The following is a 16495-nucleotide window of genomic DNA, read 5'->3' as shown; positions in this document are numbered from 1 at the left end:
GGACAGATGTCCTCTCATGTACCACCTCTGACAGTCTTCCCCTAAGCAGACAATATCAGCCAGGGACAGGAACCAGGCAAGAACCACCTTCCTTTTGACCTGGATTGCACACAGTGGCAGCCATCTCTTTGTCTCATCTCCCCAGCTCATAAGAATAGTACAAAAGGTAGAAGTCAAAGAGCAGAAGTAAAGCTTTTACCTTACTAAAGGTAAGTGAGGCATTTTAAACACCCTCACTTGTGAAAATCTCCAGATTCATTTATGCAAGCTATAAGAGAAATACTTCAGGGGGATGTTAGTGTTCCTCTTTTACAGAGTGTTTGCATGACAGCCAATGTAGTGTTATTTAGTAAATTCAAACAGTCCCAGAATGGAGGTTCAAACGCCATCCAGCAATAACAAACAAGGAGTCACTTCTCTGCCTGAACACACACCAATCTTTTCCCACACTTAGGAAAGAGGAGAAAGATGGAGAGGAAAGAATATTAAGAGTATCAGCCTTTTTGGCTCAAAAGAGCTAAAAGCTAATAAAGTTAAGTACGATGTGCTGTCAAGTACATACACCCTCTTTGTTAAGCACCACTGTTCTAGCTTTTGCAGAAATACTTCATATTCCATTGAAGTGCTAAGTCAACAGGGCTTAAGTATAGTAGGTGGTTTTCTGGACAATATCTTAAGTAATCATTTCAACCCTAACCCCTCTCAGGCTGATGATAGAAGTGACTTGCAAATAAATGGCTCTAATGTGAAATACAGTTTCATTGTACTTCTATTGACATTATAACTGTGATTAACAACAGCATCAAGTCTTCCTAATGATCATGTTCTCAATAATCCATGCTCTCCTCACATGGAATTTACATTAATACTTAGAAAAGGTACCCTGAAATCTGTTGTATTAAAAATAGCTCATTAAAAATGCTTGTTAAGTGAAGTAGGGGCTGTGGCGGATGAGCCCCCAGCGTGTGCTATTTATGCACAGCATGCTTGACACTTAGCATTAGCAGAGTCCATCCGCTAGCTTGATCTGAAGCCCTGCATGCCTAGAGAACACAGAGCTAGACTTTTGATGACCACTCTACCTGTTTACACAAAGTTGCCAGACAATGTTTAACCTAAGGCTGTTGCACTCACTGCAACAGAGCCATTTTATTCTGACACATACAACTATATTTTTACACCTCATTTCCTTGATTGTGTAAGACAATGTAGATAAATGCAAAATAAAAAGCCCAACTGCATGACCAAAACCTCTTCACTTTCAAGGGACTACTACATTTACAAGAAATTTTAAAAAACCACAAAAATTAGTCACAAAATAATCTGAGTGCTGGAGCCCCTCTCCTATGAGGACAGGCTGAGAGAGTTGGGGTTGTTCAGCCTGGTCCCTTCCAACCCAAACCATTCTATGATAGAGATATTGCTGCCCTCTACACTGAAAACTGCAATAAGCAACCACAACGACATTTTAAAAACATACACTAGCCTTTTAACAAAAAATCATTTACTATATTTCTTGACATGCTGAAGTTTTGAGTGCTATCACCTTTCATACCAGGTTATGTAAGGAAAAATCATAGGCTTAATCTATGGGACAGTAAAACTAAAGATCCAAGACATTTGTGTGCCTCAGATATGCAGCAGATGTTTAGTAACTCAGTGTTTTTGCTCTGCTACCAGCTCTAGGATGGAGGGTTTCTAATGCATTTGCTTTTGATACAAGTCCAAACATTTGTGTTTAAAATGAAACTCAGCTGAATCTCACTACTCCCAGCACTTTAGGACTCTCTCACTATTTGGTTTAGTGCAGAAGACTGACTACTAATACAAGTCACATTCTTCACATATGACTACAGAAGTAGAGTTGCCCCTGAAAATTATTTTGGTATTAAAAAAAGCAAAGGAAACAGTACCATACAAGTGAAGGCACTAAGCACAGAAACTGATACTGGTGACAACAACAGAGGTAGGGAAGGGCACAGCAAGTTAACAGTCAGTTTAACAGAGCTGTCCCAGTCATCAACTCCATTCTTCTAGGACATCTGTTGTAACCTAGCAGATTAGCACCCACAGATCAAAGGCAGTCTAATAAAGTTTAGTGTGGTACAACCAGTCTTCAAATGAGGTGCCTTTAATGCAGAGGCAGCACTAATGCTCTCCATTCTCTCTGCCTGCAGGCTAGATATACTGTTAAACCCTGTGTGGCTGCCCTCAACCTACTATTATTTAGTTTATATGGTTACATGGTAGTTTCCTTCAAACTTATTTGTATTTAGAAAAATGTTCCTTTAGAGGGAGTAAGGGCAACATATCAAGCCAGTTTGGGTAAAAAATTTTTCCCAATGTTTACAATACAGATAACATTTATAAACCTTTTAAGTAACAGCAGAACATAAGAACTGTTCTGGTAAGGGTAACATTTTTCTACTTCAGAGAACTGTTCTTGGGTTTATCATCAATGGCTAGAGTCACCAAAACAAACAACTGTTTGGTCTATAGGGAACAGAACAGTTAGATAGGGCATCAAAAAACCTTCTAAAATACATTACTAACAGCAATACATCTGCAAATAAGGACCAGACCTACAAAGACAGAGGTGGCCAAACAACAGAAACTATTGTTAACTGCACCAGAAGATAAGGTAGCAGTTAGCTGGTACACTTGCAGCATAAGAGTTTTTTCAAAAGCTTAGTACCAATTAAAGAGTATCCTAGTTTCAGCTAGGATAATTTTCTTTGTAGTAGCTAGTATGGGGCTGCATTTTGGATTCATGCTGAAAACAGCATTGATGGCAACAGCTAAAGCAGTGTGTTACGTAGTGCTTACACTAAGTCAAGGACTTTTCCAGCTTCCCATGCTCTGCCAGGTGCACAGCCAAGACAGCTGATCCAAACTGGCCAAAGGGATATTCCACACCATATGACATCATGCTCAGTATATAAAGCTGGGGAAGGAGGAGGAAGGGGGGAAATTTGAAGTGATTGTGTTTGTCTTCCCAAGTAACTATTATACATGATGGAGCCCTGCTTTCCTGGAGATGGCTGAACACCTGCCTGCCAATGGGAAGCAGCGAATGAATTCCTTGGTTTGCTTTGCTTGCATGCAGGGCTTTTGCTTTACCTGTTAAACTGTCTTTGTCTCAACCCATGAGTTTCCTCACTTTGACTCTTCTGATTTTCTCCCCCATCCCACCACAGGGGAAATGAGTGAGCAGCTGGGTGGTGCTTAGTTGCTGACTGGGCTAAACCACAACAGAGAGGCAGATGTCAAGCATCTGCTCATTAGTGAAATAGCTAGAAATCCTGAAGCTGATGTTCAGTATGAAAGAACCAGACCAGGCTGTCACTCACTATCTACACATCCAGCTCCTTTGGATACCCATGCCCCCGCACCAGAGGTGGTCTGTTGGCTACATAGCAGTTCCCTCTTAGCCAGTCTAATACAAGGCAAGCATGGGTAGTAGGAAAGGCAGCTGTGCTTGACAGCAGCAGTTATGCCAGAGCAAAGGGGAACAGGGTGTTCAATCTGAGAGTACAGAAGGGCAATCCCAGACCACAGCTCAACAGCCATGAATTTAACATACCACCACTGAACTTCATTTAGCCTCAAGAAGCTTGTGATCTTTGACTCAAGTATAGTTAAAAATCAGCCAGTGAACTTAAAAGCTTTACTGCAGAGACTTCAGCTCCTCAGGAAGAGCTAGTGCATTGAAGTCAAGCTTGAAGGTATAAACCAGCAACAAGGAGCTACTTTTACATGGTCACTTTCTAGTCCTCAAGGTACAAGTACATAAAGTTAAGTTATTCTAGGACAGCTTATTCAATCACATTTAGCCGTCCCTGCCTGTAGTGGTGAGGCATGAAACCAAATAAAAAGTGTCCCTGCTTCAAACTGGTTTGCTATTTTTGAAAACAGCATACTTAAAGCTACATAGATAACTCAGCACATTCTCTATCATCCAAGTCATCTGTAACCACTTCAATGTGGTCATCAAGTTTCTCAGATGTGGAAGTTCATTTTACACATTGAAACTAAGCTTGAGTTCCAGGCAACTAAAGGTCTCTAAGCCTCTGGGATAGAGTACATCAGCCTATGCCAGAGGGCACTCCATGAGCATGTTTTAAGCTAGAAAATAATAGCAGAGCCATGAAGTGTTTGAATCTAGAAACCTTGACAGACTGACACTCATTAATAATGTGGCAGCTGTCTTGGTCTTTCAAAAAAAGACTCAGCAGAAGATTTGCTTGTATTTTACAGTCAGTTAATTCATTTCCACTGTCACTAACAAGCCTTAAACTATATGCTATGTGTATAAGCTATAGATTACACATTGCACTCACCACCCCTACAATGCAAAGACTTGATTTTGACAAGCCAAGGTAAAAGTACAGTCAGTCATAACTTCACTTGGTTCTGAAGAGTAATGTGGCATTGAGTACTGCTGCATAAACTAATCTTTAGAAATTAGAGAGTGATGCTACTACCTGGGTCATGTATCTGTACTTTTACTTAAGTACCACAAAACATTCACTGAGCAGCTACCATTTGCCCATATTAAACCCTTATGTTAAAAAAAAAATCTAGTTTCAATGTTGGAGTTATCTAGATGACTAGCATGAAGTGAAATTCACAGATGGGCTTTGATTCTGCAGAGTAGGTATCATGAAACACCACTTGTTTTCATATAGTCCCAGCTAAATAGTAGTGAATTTGAGTATTTGGTTACTGCTGTAAAGGGTCTAGATGATGCTGAATTACCAGCATTAGGCCTAAACGCCACAAGTTTACTGCACAGTTGTTAAGGAACACTGCTTTGCCTTAAAGTAATATTTTTCTTCAGTTAAATCCTTTTCTACAGTCCTAGGAAAAGGCAGGAGAACTCTATAGAATCTTACAAGAGCCCAGTTCCCACAGCATTAGAAGAAATGAAGTGATACCCTGTCCATCAGGGTACCCCATAATGTGAGCTAAGGAAGCCATCTAGTATAGGGGAAGCTTCCATTGAGTCTAACCCAAAAAGCTTAGGCTTTCAAAGGCTTCAGTTAGAATGCTTTGTCAAGAGACATTGAGAGCAGTACCACTGCTCAGCAAGACAGACATTCATAGTTGTCCAGTCCAGTTTCTTGAATGCTCTACAGCAAGAACTCCAGAACTATACAATTCATCCAGAAGACACTTGCAATCCAGGTTTATTTGCAAAACTACACTAACGTACCACATTTACCAGGAATGCTCTTCTCTTTAGACATTTAAGAAAAGCTGAAAATAGTATTGTTATGGCCACCAGAGAGAGAATGCTAACAGCAGTCGTTGTAATGACAATCCATGCCTCCTCACTCAAGAGGATGCTCCCTACAAAGCAAAGAGAAAGATATAGTTGGTGGAGACAACTCTTCACTAAGCCAAGCAGCATACATTAGCACCACACTTGCTTAGTACCTTGAGTTGCAGACCATCCTTCTGGCACAAGGAGGACAGGACCCCACAAGCTCACCAGTGCTGAGTTCACTCCTGGAATCCCACTCTCTACAACAGTAATGTAGTAGAGGTTAACCCAGAGGTTAACAGCAGGTTATCTTGGATAAGTTCAACCTGACATCTGCTTAGACATTACCTCGCTTGCTTCTAGATTGCCGGGGGCATCTCATCATACACAGAGGGGAATCCGGTTGAAAACGGTCACAGATCAGGACACTGCAATGGAAGTATACCTGGGACAGAATGAGAGGTCCATTCATTCTGGGACAATAACTGCCCTTGCTTACCGCTCTAAGGCAGCAAACATCACTTACTAGGCCAGGGAGGGCTTTGTCACCAGAGACAAAGACAAAAGTCTTCACTTCCAGCCTTTGGCGATAGTTAGCATAGCTGACACCATGCCCCACAGGGTGAAATACAGTCCTGTAGCTGTCCAGGTCATACTCACACCTGCAAATGGTTAAGCAGCAGCAAGTCAGAACAACAGGGTGGAGATCAGTAGTTCATGTGTTGGTTTTATGGGTTTCTGGGGGTTGTGGTTTTTTGAGTTTGATGTAGATGTGCTGAAGACCTCCTACGATTTTCAGCATATCAGGGCAGCACCACTAAAGTATCTTGAAGGCCACCTGAAGTAAAAGCTCCTGTACCTGGGTCTCTGTTCCCAAGGGAGAGACAGGGAATTAGGGAATCCTCCCACATGCTGCCAAGAGTGCTTTAATTTCTCTTGCAGGACACTCACCCATCAACAACAATATTCCACTGGGGAAGTGAGCTTGGATCTTGGGAAGCTGTTGCCCAGCAGTCATCCAATACCAAATGGAGGTTGGGATCATTGCGGTTCAGGACCTGAACTTCCAGGAAGATGGGCTGCCGTAGGTACCTTACTATTGGGTACTGGTCATCACGGTATGGCTGCCTGTATGAGTTGTCTGCAAAAAACAGTTTTGTTAGATAAGTCAGTGTACAAAAAGTCCTGAAGTATTGGTCTAGAGATCTTCAACAGCAGGCAGTTCTCCAGCTGTAGTTTGTCCTGGAGTGACAGATTTAAGGCATCTGCCTCAAGTAGCATGGGTGGGAGGGAAGAAAGCCCCTCAGGTCATTAGGAGCCCATGCACCAGAACAATTCATTCATACACCCTCCCCCTTCCCCCCCCAGCTCAGTTGCTTGCTAGCCACCTGAGCCCAGAGTCAGATTTACCTGGGTAGCTTAGAAGAACTAAGGAGAGGGGACCTTCATTCACTGAGGAAGCCAGAGAAGGAAGGTTGTCTACCCTTACAGTAAGAGAGGCATCACCATTCCTGAAGGAGCACAGGACTGTTAGCCTGTAACAAGGCATGAGCAGGTGAGTCTTATGAACATATGTAGGATATCCAGGACTAAGTATTACCTAAAGAGGTTTCCAGACACACCTGAGTTCACTGTCTCTTGAGATCCTGCGCAGTGGAAGGTCTGCCCATAATGCCCTCACCTCATTCTCATAAACAATCTTCTCCCCATCAAACTGTGGGGAAATAACAGCATTTATGAGGGCATTCCCAGTGTATGAAGCCCTCCCCATCAATCCTGGCTACATACTTACCCAATACCTGGTCCCACATCCATTCAGTGGGACATGAAACCAAACTCTGTCATTCAAAGGTGACTTAAAGGCTGGCCGGCATGCAGGATCTCTGAGTCTAAGTGTATCCAAGTCTAGCAGTGGTATAGTACTCTCAGCAAGGATTTCAAAATCCATGTACCCATCCTGGGTGCATACAGCAGCTGTAACAGACATTCACATAAGTTGTTATGCCTGTCATTGACAGCCCAGTCTGCCAAGAGCTGTTGTGTTCTGGCTAGAGATGAACTAGCCCTTCACAGGAAAGTTTAACAGCAAGCCATGCTGAAGGATTACCATCTGAGCAGCACATGGGCTGAGTCCACTGCAGTAGTTAGTCACTTACCTATTGGTACATGCTGGTCACAGGGGCACTCTGGGTGCATCACCATTGTCACAGTCTCCCCATGAAAGTAAAAAGACAGTTTCAAAGAAGTCATGTAGGACTGAAGTCCTGAGCAGCTCTCCCCATGTAGCTGAAAAACAAGAGTTACTTCCTGAAGTGTAACTACAAGAGCTCATTTTAACACATGCATGTGTTAGTGTTTCACTTGCTCTGGGGCCATGGTGCCCTAGTTTGCTAAAAATGCAGGTTTGTTAACTTGCATTGCTCCAGGCATGCAAAATACCAAGCCACTTGAAGAGGAATATTTTCACCTCCAGCTTTTTTACCAAGAGACTTTACAAAATGTAAGTTACCTTTGAGTGATTACTATCTATTATAAAGTCAATTTACATTCATCTTAACCACAACTGCCCTCAGCCAGCCACATTGCACATAGCTGTCTTGACAGGTACTTAGTCAAGGTCAAAGATGTGCGCTCTGGTTCTCAGTAAGTGCCAGAGAGTTGTGATCCCACCAGCTCCCGTGACTTGAGGATCAGAACTCACCCTGGACTTCAGGACTCCCCTGTTAATATGCATCTTAACCCCTCTCTGTGTGTCCACAGCAATCCCATTTTCCTGAAGCTGGTCCATGGGGATGGTCTTATCCTCTACACTCACAGCCATAAGGATCCCCGGGAAGGCTGGGAGGGCAACAGTCATGTGTGTTGCATTACAGGTTGCTGGACCTGCAACAACATCTTTGTTAAATATAACACCAGTTTCCTCAGGCCAGAAGCAGGACAGGTTCCTACTTTTTCCATGCATTACCTGGTGCACAAAGCATTCTTGACTCCACAGTCAGTCTATGTTCAGGAGGGCCATATGTGAGCCTGACTGCCACAGTGTAGAGCACCTTATCATTGTACTGGCAAAGATGAAACATGTTTATTAGAAAGTACCCAGTTCATAAACCATCACAAGACCAACCCTGCAGGGCCATATACTATGTCTAGTTCAGGACTGCTGCTGTGCACACTTGCAACAGCAGTTTCTTCCCATCTCACCTTTTCAAAAAGGCTCTGCTCATGACACTGCCCTTCACATGTTCACAGGACAGGCTATAGTTAGGAGCCCACTTATCTCAGTACTTGTCAGCTGTTCTGCGGAGGTGCACACTGTGCTTCCCCATTTTATAGGGCTGGGCAGTTTACATGTTTCCACATGTCTACAGGAGGGACATACCTAGCCTCTGTTAAAGCTGCACTCTCTCCTCAGGGAGAATTCTTTGTCACCTACCTTGTAGGAAACAACTCCAGTGGCAGTAAAGGCCACCTGAAAGATCAGATTGTGGCCATCAGCTAGAAAATTATAGCCTTGCTGCATGGCTTGCCCAAGGCTCAGCTGATGTATTCTGGTTCCATCATCAATTGACAGAGTCCAGGTCATTGGAGTTGCTGGAACCTGAAAGCAGGAGATCTTTCCTTAGAGAGGGAAGGCATATCCACATAGAAGCAGGAAGACATAACAATTCTTCACCCTACAGGGCTGCCACCTTGCAGGTCTTACATTCAAGCTCCCCATATTGATAGTATAGAATTAAGCTTCCCAGCAAGACAGTTACCCCAGAAGAGGGAACTATTCTAGCTTGGAGACACGAGACTCAATTTAGATCCAAAACCCATGCATTCCCATGCCCTCCCTTTGCAAGACAGAATGCACATACCATATGCTCATCACTGAGGCTTGGAATGAGTCTTGGGAAAGTAACCTAGAACACAACACAGGGGTTAGACCACAGGGACAGACAGCAGCCACAACCTTACAACTTCCTAAGAAAAATATCCACTATAGTTTTCCAAAGCAGGCATCTGGTACCAGTATCCCAGATTGCCCTGCAATAGGGTTGAAGCCAGGCCATGTGCATCATTAATAACCATTTGCAAACTAGCTCTTCAAAGAGGTAGTTGTCATGCCAAGATGGACATGCAGCCAACAGACCTCCCTGAAGCTGGCTGGAGCTTCTGCAGATCCCAGCCATGCAGTTCCAGGAGACAGCCATCCCATCTCACAAGCCTCTAAACAGGATCTATAGCACTCCTATTCCTCTACTTACTGCCATGAAGTCTTTTGTACAGTTTGTTGCACCAACAAAGGAAGGAGTAGTGATTTCATCTGCATGAACAGTATTGCAGTGAGTGCTGTAGGTTACATTCTCCTCTCCCATAGTGTCATTCACCATCAGCCTCAACCTTAGCTGGTGCTTGCCATGCTATAGGAAAGAGACATTAATTAGAAAGAAGCAGCATTGCTTACTGCAGCATGATGACAACTAAAAGCCTTTGAGACTAAACTGTGACTTCAGGGTTGTTTTAAGTGTTCATACCAGTGCAAGGACCCAATGAACTGTCATTTTAGAAGTTTATGGAAAAGGATAGGTTCTCTAGGAAAGCATAGGTTAACAAGACTAGGTTGAAAAGCAGAAGGTACCAAGAAGACTGCAGGAGTCAAGAAGAAAGCCTTCAAGGACTGGCAGGCAGTAGTGCCAAGGAGTCAGCTGTTCAGGAAACAAGTTAATAAATGCCAAAAATAAAGAGTCTTGTGGTATTTCAAATGCCTAAAAGCAACCAATACCAGCAAATCATCTGTTTCTGAAACTAGTTTGAGGTAGAGTAGTATGTGGGGGACCAACCCAATAGCTATGAATAGCATGCATGTTAATTGTTCTATCAATATACATATGAGTAAATAGAGTGGTGCTATGAAGCTCCTGAACCTTGTCCAATTCCTTACAAGATGTTATTTAACAAAGATCTCAATTCCTTCACAGGAGAACACAACATTTATGGCTGTGTCTGAGAGGGTTTAACCCACAGTTGAGAGAACAAGTATTACAGTAACAGTTTAGTTTTTAACTGTTTCTGGCATTAACTGGTCTTACAGACTAGTTTAAGCATTTCCAGTATTGAAGAAAGTTAGAGCTAGAAACCCTATTAAACCCAGTCCTGGCCAGGAGAAAAACCACACTCCATCACAGCACCCTCCCAGAACAGAGATCCCTTTACCTCCAGGCTAGTGCAGTTGGCAAACAGGACACTGAGCAACAGCCTCTCATAATCCACAGTGTGGTCACAGGACACTATCTCCTCACCACTCACATCTAGGAAGAAGGTGGAAGGTTAGCCCTGCAGGCAGGCATCTGCTTTCAAGCTACAGTAGAAGGACCAAGCCAAGCCAGTAGCAATACCTACCCACAACACACACATGCCAGGAGTAGTTACCAAGCTCTCTGGAAAACTCAACTTCCATCCCATCCCTGTGACAGGTCACACTCTCTGCAGAGGGAAGACCACAATTAGCTCCACCATCACCCTCCTGGAGGCACACACCCTCCAAGGTCTCCAGCTAACCAGCTGTGCTTCAGAGACCCCTTCCACACTAAGACAGAGGGGAAGCAGCCCCAAGCAAACCTAAAGCCCACATCCATATCACTACCAGCCCAGAGAGGCCTCATTACCCAAGAGATCCTGATCTCCCAGGCCATCAGCACAAGGGGCTAATGGCAGCAAAAATCCAAACAGGAGCAGCCACCTGCAAGATAAACAAGACCAAATGAGAACACAGAGAAGAAAAAGGAGGAAAAAAAAAAAAAACCCAGCAAAACATCCAGTTGTCTATGCTGCCTCCAAACCCTACTCACCACATCAGGGATGTGCTTAAGCACTGCTGCCCCACAAACAGCCCCATCTCCTCACTGCCACCACAAGCTTGCTCTTCAGCTGTCCAGGGACGATTATATAGGACCGGGTGCAGGCTCACACAGGTGCAGCCTTTCTGCTGCCTGGGGGACTGACAGCTTGCACCTGCCCCTCATTGAGATGCAGTCTCCTTGCTGTGAAGAGAAGGGCTCCCACGAGACCTTAAGGTGATATTAAACCTTTGGCATGGGTTGTTGTTTCCTTCTCTTTTTAAGGCATTTTTTTCTTGCTCTGATAATTTACTCCCTTTATTCCGTTGTCAGATGTTGCACAGAAGAATGCATGTCTTTTGGTGGTAATTTTTTAAAAAGGAGATTTCTGTGCCACTTTGATTTTCTGATACTTAAAACAATTCCACCAGCAGATTTTTATGTAACTAAGAATATTTTATTCCTCTGTATGTGCAAATCTGCAATGCTGATACAGATCTATTTAGGAGAAAAACATGAGTGGCAGGTTAAGGAAGAGAAGTCCTAGATCAGATCTTAGACTAGAAGCTCTCTGGAGGCTTTGGTGAGACAGTCATTGTTCAAAGCTGTGGGGAAGAGGCCTGGGAAGAAAAAATCTCATATTTATGTTATCTTTCAGCTTCTCCAATGCTTTCGAATTCAGACAGACTTGTAAAGAACTCCCAAAGAGTCATCTTTTTAAAAGTCCTTGAATTCTTGAGATGTGAGAAAGCAAAAAGATAGATCATAGGAATAGAGGAAAATTAATATTATGAAAGAGTAATTTAGGAATGGGATGTTAAATTAGGCTTCAGGGAATAATAAATTTTGTGTTACTGTACCATGTATTAATGTAAAATACATTAATTTATATTTCTTTTTACAGTTATAGACCTGTGCCTAGAGCAGATTTTAGAGTTTCCAGGCCAATTTGGAGTTTAGATTTATAGTTTCCCAAACAGTAGCCTCATTTCTCTTAAAGATTGAGAGTTGTGAGAAAGAGCTTGTCTATCAACTGCTGGTAGGTACTGAAGTGCTTGGAACTTGTGTGGGACAACAGCATGGTGGAGGCAGGTAGCTGCAGAGTGTGTGATTGCCATCAGTGCTCTACGTAGCAAAGTAATATGATCCATACAGGCAGAGCAGATGACTACTGTAAGTAATTTTAAAATATAAATTCTTTAGAAGCATCTCTTTAACTCTTATCCTTGTGACAACATGGCAAATGCAGGGTTAAAGCTATTATGCAAGTGGGGATACCAAGTGTGCACGATGCAACTCATAGCAATAAGCAGTCACTAGCTCAGATCCATAACCATGCCAGAGTAAACAGCACCTGATTTTAGTAGCATAAAAAGAAATTGCATTTCCGCTTTTGCCATCAATAGGATTAGCATGCGGATAACGTTTGGCAAGAAATTAACTTCCCAGAGACTCATGAATTCACAAACATACATCATGTACCTTTCTTTTTCTCTCTTTTTTTATAATGAAATTGTTTTCAAAAGCAATGATTATACAGAAACTAATGAAAAAAACTCTGAAGTCACACGCAACTTTATTGTATTATGTATCTATTATTATTTAGCTTGGGTTTAACTGAGACAGTAGGGGAAAAAAGGTGTTTCAATACACATCCTTTAAAGAATTACGCAAACAAGGTACTTTCAGGCAGTCAAATCCAATGTAAAGTTAAATTTGTAATTTCCCTGCCCCTGATTCCCAGCTTTGTTAAATTGGTGGAAAAGCTCTAAGTTCCAGGGAGCTTTGGATCATGTTCTCAGAGTCTGGCTGACTCTGGGCTGGTAAAAGCTCTGTCTTGCGTCATGCCAGAGTGATGCTGCTAGTGTGGGAGAAACCTGCGTTGGCCTGGGCAGCAGCAATGCAAGGCCCTTCACAGAAGGACAGCCTGTCCTCACCTGCTACAGTTAACTCAGGGTTTTGTCAACTCCCAAATGCCTTGTAACAGGCTGTGGCTTGTGTAGCTGAAAGATAATGTTGGGCCAGACAACATTTAACAGTTGGAGCAACACTATCGCCACAGTCACCAACTGGTTTTGCCCTGTGGTGCAAGTTAGCAGCTTCTAATATCAATCTTCAAGCATGCAGGTTTGTAGGACGTAATTCATCAGCATGGGCTAAAATAATTAGTTGTTGCTTCACTTAACAAGTCTGAATTTACAACTTAAGCTAAAGAGAAAGGACAGCCATTCCTTCTTTCAAAAAATTCAGTTCCACCTGTCCAAGTTGCTGAACCTGTAAAAATAACTATGGCCTGAGTTACAAGTCAACAGCTAATTCATATCCTGAAACACAAAGCTATCTCCATGGCTTTCATTAATTTTTTTCTGCTGCAAAAACCTGCAAGGTCTCCTCTTCCAATCCTCTACTTTTTTCATTTATTTGTTTGATTTTCTAACTTTTGGGGAAAAAAGCATTGCCCAAGAGCACTGCTGAACACCCCTGAGCATTGGGGCATTGCATACCATCTCTGGAGAGCACAGACCACTTCAGCATAGATGCACTTTCCTAGGGGCTTTGGCTGTCCCTGTCCCTCACACACTGGCAGCAGGACAGCATCTGAGGCACCAATGAGCTCAATGTATCTTCCCGTGGGACTGTTTGTAGCACCGATGATGGTATTATGGAAAAAAAAACAAAACAAAACAAAGGAAAAGTCTTCAGCAATGCAAAAATCCCAAATGCCAGGTCAGGACTCCTGTGTTTGAGCATTTGCAGCAAAAACAGTTATTGCAGATGTCACTCCGATACAACAGATAATGTCACTGTTTCTAGCCCTACAGAAGTTCCCCAGTCTGCTTTATATGCCCAGTACAGCCAGGCATTGAGGAGTGCAGGTGAGGAGAGACAGGGATTTTGTAGAATTGCCTTTACTCCCTTCCAATTTTATGTATCTTTCCGTATTGATTAGGGCCTCGCTCCTGAAATGATGTGTGCAGACAAACTGCAAGGGCTGCCCTTGGACCTCCGACCTGAGCACGGTAACACCTGAACAAAGATCACATTGGGATGGGTCTCAGGCACCATCAGCATGGGTCACACTCAACTTTGCTGTGGGAACAGGGCTGCTCAGGAGGTCATCCAGTAACACTGCCCTTGGGCACAGCAGTTTTGCCTCTCTAAGGAGTGAAGAAATAAGCTTTTCTTGTTGTTTAAATGTTGTCATCACCTCTGAATTGTGTAGCCACAATTATCCCATGTGACTAATTTCATTCTTCTCTAAGACCGTTAGTTCCAAGGATCTCATTAGACAAGCAGAGACTTACTTGCCTCCCCTCATATGGCCTTTACCATACCACATTTGGTGCTTACAAAAGTTGCAATGAGGAAGTGTTGTGCTGGGTAACACCTCAGGCAAAACAGATGGCACAACAACATCGCTGTTCAGACCGGACCCTGAGTGATCTAGAAAACATAAATAATGATGCTGTAGTCTTTCAATCTAAATAGTTTAACTGGTAATATTTTATTTAAGACAGTTATAAAAAAAAAATTAAGCAATAATGAAAGACACAGAAAAATCCAGTAATAAATCAAAACTGCTAGTTAAATAATTCATTAGCTTACAACACCATGTACCATGACAGCAGAGTTTCTCCTGAGCCTGGTAAGACATTTCAATTGGAAGTAGAATGGTTTTGAAGTTCTTTTCAACCCCCAAAAGAAAAGCTTCATTCTAACTACTGAGGGAGTTTTAAAAGTTCACAATTTTGAGCTTCAATCTCAAAAGGAAAAATCTCCATTCAGGCTGAGAAATTTAGCTCATTTGATGTTGAGTCATTTATTGCATTTTAAGTTGAGGTTTTTGGATGGGACAAAGATGAACAAACACCAGGAGTTTAGAAACAGATGGAGATTTTGTTTGTTCTTTTCTTTTTTCTTTCTTTTTTGTGATTCCCCCTTTTGTGACATTAATAATAATGAAGCTCGCAAAGTCCCAGAGTTTCTCTCCAATTGATATGGGTTTTGCTTTACCTCTAATTAAAACTTGGAACAATAGTTTCCCACTTAGCATCATACAGAGAAACTTTCTTTTAAAATCAATATTTTCAGATGTTAGATGATAAAAATCACCCTGAGATCAACAGTTTGTGTGCTGAATCAATTAACAGAAAAGCAAATGTATGTACTTCTGTAGAAGAGATCAATAATTTTGAAAAATGATAAGGTCTGTTTTGCCACCAACTCACTTTCATGGGTGTAGCTAACAATGCAAAATGTCAATGTACAAGAAAAACGCTGTCTCTTCTACCAGGCACTGGTGTTATATGCAATATGTGCTTTGATGATCATTTTACACTCTTGAGAGTAAAAAAGCTTACACTACCCAGTAAAGGAAATAAAATTCAGTGGCATCAAGAAACAGCTTATGTAAAATATACATGGAAAAGTATATGTATTACTTGTCTTTGTTCTGCAACAGCTAGGTTTTTTTTCTAGTAGCTGTAAATTTAAGTCAGTTCTGAGCCTGGTTAAATAGAAAATGGAAAAAAATGACTGTATTTTTTATTAGAAAAGTATTAAGGGCAATGCAGGGAACTTGAAAAAGGGCTGAGGGTAAAGCTGTCTTCTAATGCAGGGATGGAGGTGGCCTGGGTGAAGCACAGCCCTTCCTCACTGCTCTGAGATGGCAGGATAGCACCGGGAATGGCTGCGTCTGTGGATGACAAGAAGGAAAACCAGGGCTTTAGTTTACTCCTACCTAGACTCGTTTACTCAAAGATTCAAACTTGTCACAGGACCTGACTGACTCTCCTTGTCCTCATGGAGGAAAATGTTGGTACAAGTTTGTTCCTGAAGAGCTCTTCAATCCCTAAGAAAATCACAGAACCACAGAATGGTAAGGGTTGGAAGGGACCACTGGAGATCATCTTGTCCAACTCCCCTAATTAAAATAATTAAGAGAGAAAGCCCATTTGGAGAGGCCTCTGCTGCATTACGTAGGTGGCATTATGGGAAGTAAATGAGGTGGCACTCCATTCAGTAATTGCACCGACTCTGGACAATCACTTGGTTTGCAATTGCTACTGCTTCTGTAACAGGGGCATAATAAGCAACAAAACCTCACTGCTAATTGCTGAGGGTGGATTCTCTAAGATACAGGTTAATTCAGTTAGTCAAAGAAAACAGCTTGACAAAAAAGTAACATTTATTTGGCAGCTGTTGTGAATGTGACCAGAATAATAGATAACCTGCAGCATTTTATTAAGCAGCAGGTAGTCTCTTACTGATTTCTTCTCAGCTACTGTTTCAAAACTAACCTTTTACATGGTTTTCTCTTAGTAATTCTTTTGAACATAAAAATTGGAATTATGGTCTAATTCTATAAGCTTCAACTCATAGAGGGAGCCCGTAACACCACTGAAAT

The 16495-nt window shown here is 42.2% G+C and overlaps 1 protein-coding gene across 1 annotated transcript; it reads right to left on the bottom strand.

Moving 5' to 3' along the window:
- Positions 1-2424: 2424 nt before the first annotated feature.
- Positions 2425-12077, bottom strand: ZP2 (zona pellucida glycoprotein 2). Its single transcript, XM_009508997.2, has 19 exons — positions 12067-12077; positions 10918-10991; positions 10652-10735; positions 10466-10560; positions 9517-9672; positions 9127-9171; positions 8700-8864; positions 8232-8328; positions 7968-8149; positions 7423-7552; positions 7059-7240; positions 6889-6980; positions 6677-6801; positions 6218-6407; positions 5793-5928; positions 5615-5711; positions 5440-5526; positions 5216-5352; positions 2425-2493 (listed from the first exon to the last, which is right to left on the bottom strand). Exons 1-19 carry the CDS (start codon positions 12075-12077, stop codon positions 2425-2427), a joined length of 2154 nt encoding a protein of 717 aa, XP_009507292.2.
- Between the last annotated feature and the right edge of the window lie 4418 nt (positions 12078-16495).

This window comes from Phalacrocorax carbo, chromosome 10 (assembly GCF_963921805.1).
Source record: "Phalacrocorax carbo chromosome 10, bPhaCar2.1, whole genome shotgun sequence".
NCBI lineage: Eukaryota > Metazoa > Chordata > Aves > Suliformes > Phalacrocoracidae > Phalacrocorax > Phalacrocorax carbo.
The sequence above is the reverse complement of the archived record's forward strand: the minus strand, read 5'-3'. Positions and strand labels throughout refer to the sequence as shown.

What these genes read in the sequence shown, in the direction of transcription:
- ZP2 (XM_009508997.2), bottom strand. An exon ending in AGTTCTTCTAAGCTACCCAG is followed by an intron (nt 6,408 to 6,676) that starts GTAAATCTGACT and finishes TGTTTTTTGCAG; the next exon opens with ACAACTCATACAGGCAGCCA. An exon ending in TGGAATATTGTTGTTGATGG is followed by an intron (nt 5,929 to 6,217) that starts GTGAGTGTCCTG and finishes AACCATTTGCAG; the next exon opens with GTGTGAGTATGACCTGGACA.